Genomic DNA, 1,824 nt, shown 5'->3' with positions numbered 1-1,824 from the left:
TTTTCGTACACACGAGAGAGCTGTGAAAGTGCTTGCCCACGACCGTACCACTGAACTTCCTTTTTGAGGAGAGAACCGCTTCAAACTTTCATCCTACCATAATTTAGTACTCCTTCCGCCTTTACAAAGTCCTTGAAACCAATAACTCGCATGCCAGGAACCACAGTTCCTCTATCTTTATGTCATAAATAAGTGTCACACGATGAAGGGGGTGGCCACCAGTACCTTACGTATCCGTTGGGCAACGGTTTCGAAACCCGCCGATAGAATTTAAAACTTAAGACACACACACCATAATGGGAACAGGTAAATCTCACCTACTTCATTTTCCACTAGATCAACCTCCATGTCATCTATGTTCCACTCTCTCAACTAGAGAGAAACCCATGGGAACTTGTGTTAGCAAATGTTGTTCCAATCCTTCTCCCCCTTTTGATTCTAGTCCTCCCCAAGACAAGCTTGTCATCTCTCAGTCTGTTTCCACTCCCACCAATCCCCTCTCCATTGGTCTCTCCAAGGTACAAACGATCCCCTCTTCTTCTTCATCTTCTTCATCATCATCGTCGTCGTCGTCGTCATCATCCACATCCTCTTCTTATTCAAATATTAGTGATCCCACCTATTCTCGGTCTTCATTGAAGGATAGATCTTTCTCCAATGAATTCTTGTTGTCCTGCGCAAGAGAAAACCCTCACATAACCGTCCTCGATCCAAATAAGCATAGTGTCACAAAGCCTAAACCCAACAAATATCCAGTGAAAACATCACCACCACCATCAAAATTAGTTCAAGGCCCAATAAAACAATACATTGCTAGTGCAAAGCAATCACTTCCATCAAAGCACGGGCGTTCTAACTCACCACCAATGCTAGCCAATCGGAAGAGCATGAAGACAGAGCTTAGCTCGGCGATCCCTCCCCCAAGTAGAAAATTGAGCTCTCCATCCACTCATTGGAGATCGACAAATGCGACAATTGAAAGGCAGAGGCATGAGGTTGGAATGTCAGGTAATGCTTTCCATTTTCAACCGGCTGCAAGGAAGGAGAAGCTTCTGCCTTCGGGTCCTTGCAACTTATCAAGCAGGCAAATTTCGAGTGCAGAGAAGAAGAGGGAGACTTACATGGACCAGATCCACCACACCAAATGTGAAGTGGGTGAGAATGGAAGCAGGGTAGTGTTTTCTGAACACAGCTCCAGGATTCCTCTCATGGAGGACCTAAACAATCCCCTCATATCTATGGATTGCTTTATTTTTATTTGATAGGAAGTGTTTGACTGCTTGTGAGTACTAGTTTGCTTCTCAGTGTTCATATAAATCACTGCCAACCAAAATATGTGCATATAGGATTTGTCATGTTGTTGAGAAAAAGAAATTTGTAACATTCTGCACTTTATCTTGCACAAGTCTGAGTGACTTCTGTGATGATGCTATGCAACAAAGTGTTACAACAAAAGTTTGCTAAGATGGAACTAGCACTTTGCATATTCTTATGCTAAAGAATGACCTTAGAAAAACTTGTAATAGATCTGTCTAGTCACACATGTTTCACTCAATTCATGTTATTTTCTAAATTTGAAAACTGAGCTTAAACAATGGAAATGGTTATGCCTATTCGTTCAGAAAATTTATTGTGGTCAATCTACAGAGTATCTGCACGATTTAACTATAAATCTGGAGGTATGAGAAAGATATGGAAGCAAGTATCTTCAGATTGCTTGAAGAACATAGCTTGGTGATCAATCTACCAGAAAGAAACACTCACAACCCCAAAAATTATAAACATTTAAGGTTTTTATGCATTTAGACTTAGTCTAAAGAAAAT

At 41.2% G+C, this 1,824-nt stretch overlaps 1 protein-coding gene across 1 annotated transcript; it reads left to right on the top strand.

The window, feature by feature from the left end:
• The first annotated feature begins 296 nt into the window (after positions 1-296).
• LOC140855600 (uncharacterized) lies at positions 297-1,422 on the top strand. The gene has a single exon (XM_073251700.1). The coding sequence runs from the start codon at positions 297-299 to the stop codon at positions 1,260-1,262; it is 966 nt and encodes a 321-aa protein (XP_073107801.1). The 3' UTR covers positions 1,263-1,422.
• The last annotated feature ends 402 nt before the right edge of the window (positions 1,423-1,824 follow it).

The sequence above is a fragment of the Elaeis guineensis genome, chromosome 1, assembly GCF_000442705.2.
Source record: "Elaeis guineensis isolate ETL-2024a chromosome 1, EG11, whole genome shotgun sequence".
In the NCBI taxonomy this organism is placed as follows: Eukaryota; Viridiplantae; Streptophyta; class Magnoliopsida; order Arecales; family Arecaceae; genus Elaeis; species Elaeis guineensis.
The sequence above is the reverse complement of the archived record's forward strand: the minus strand, read 5'-3'. Positions and strand labels throughout refer to the sequence as shown.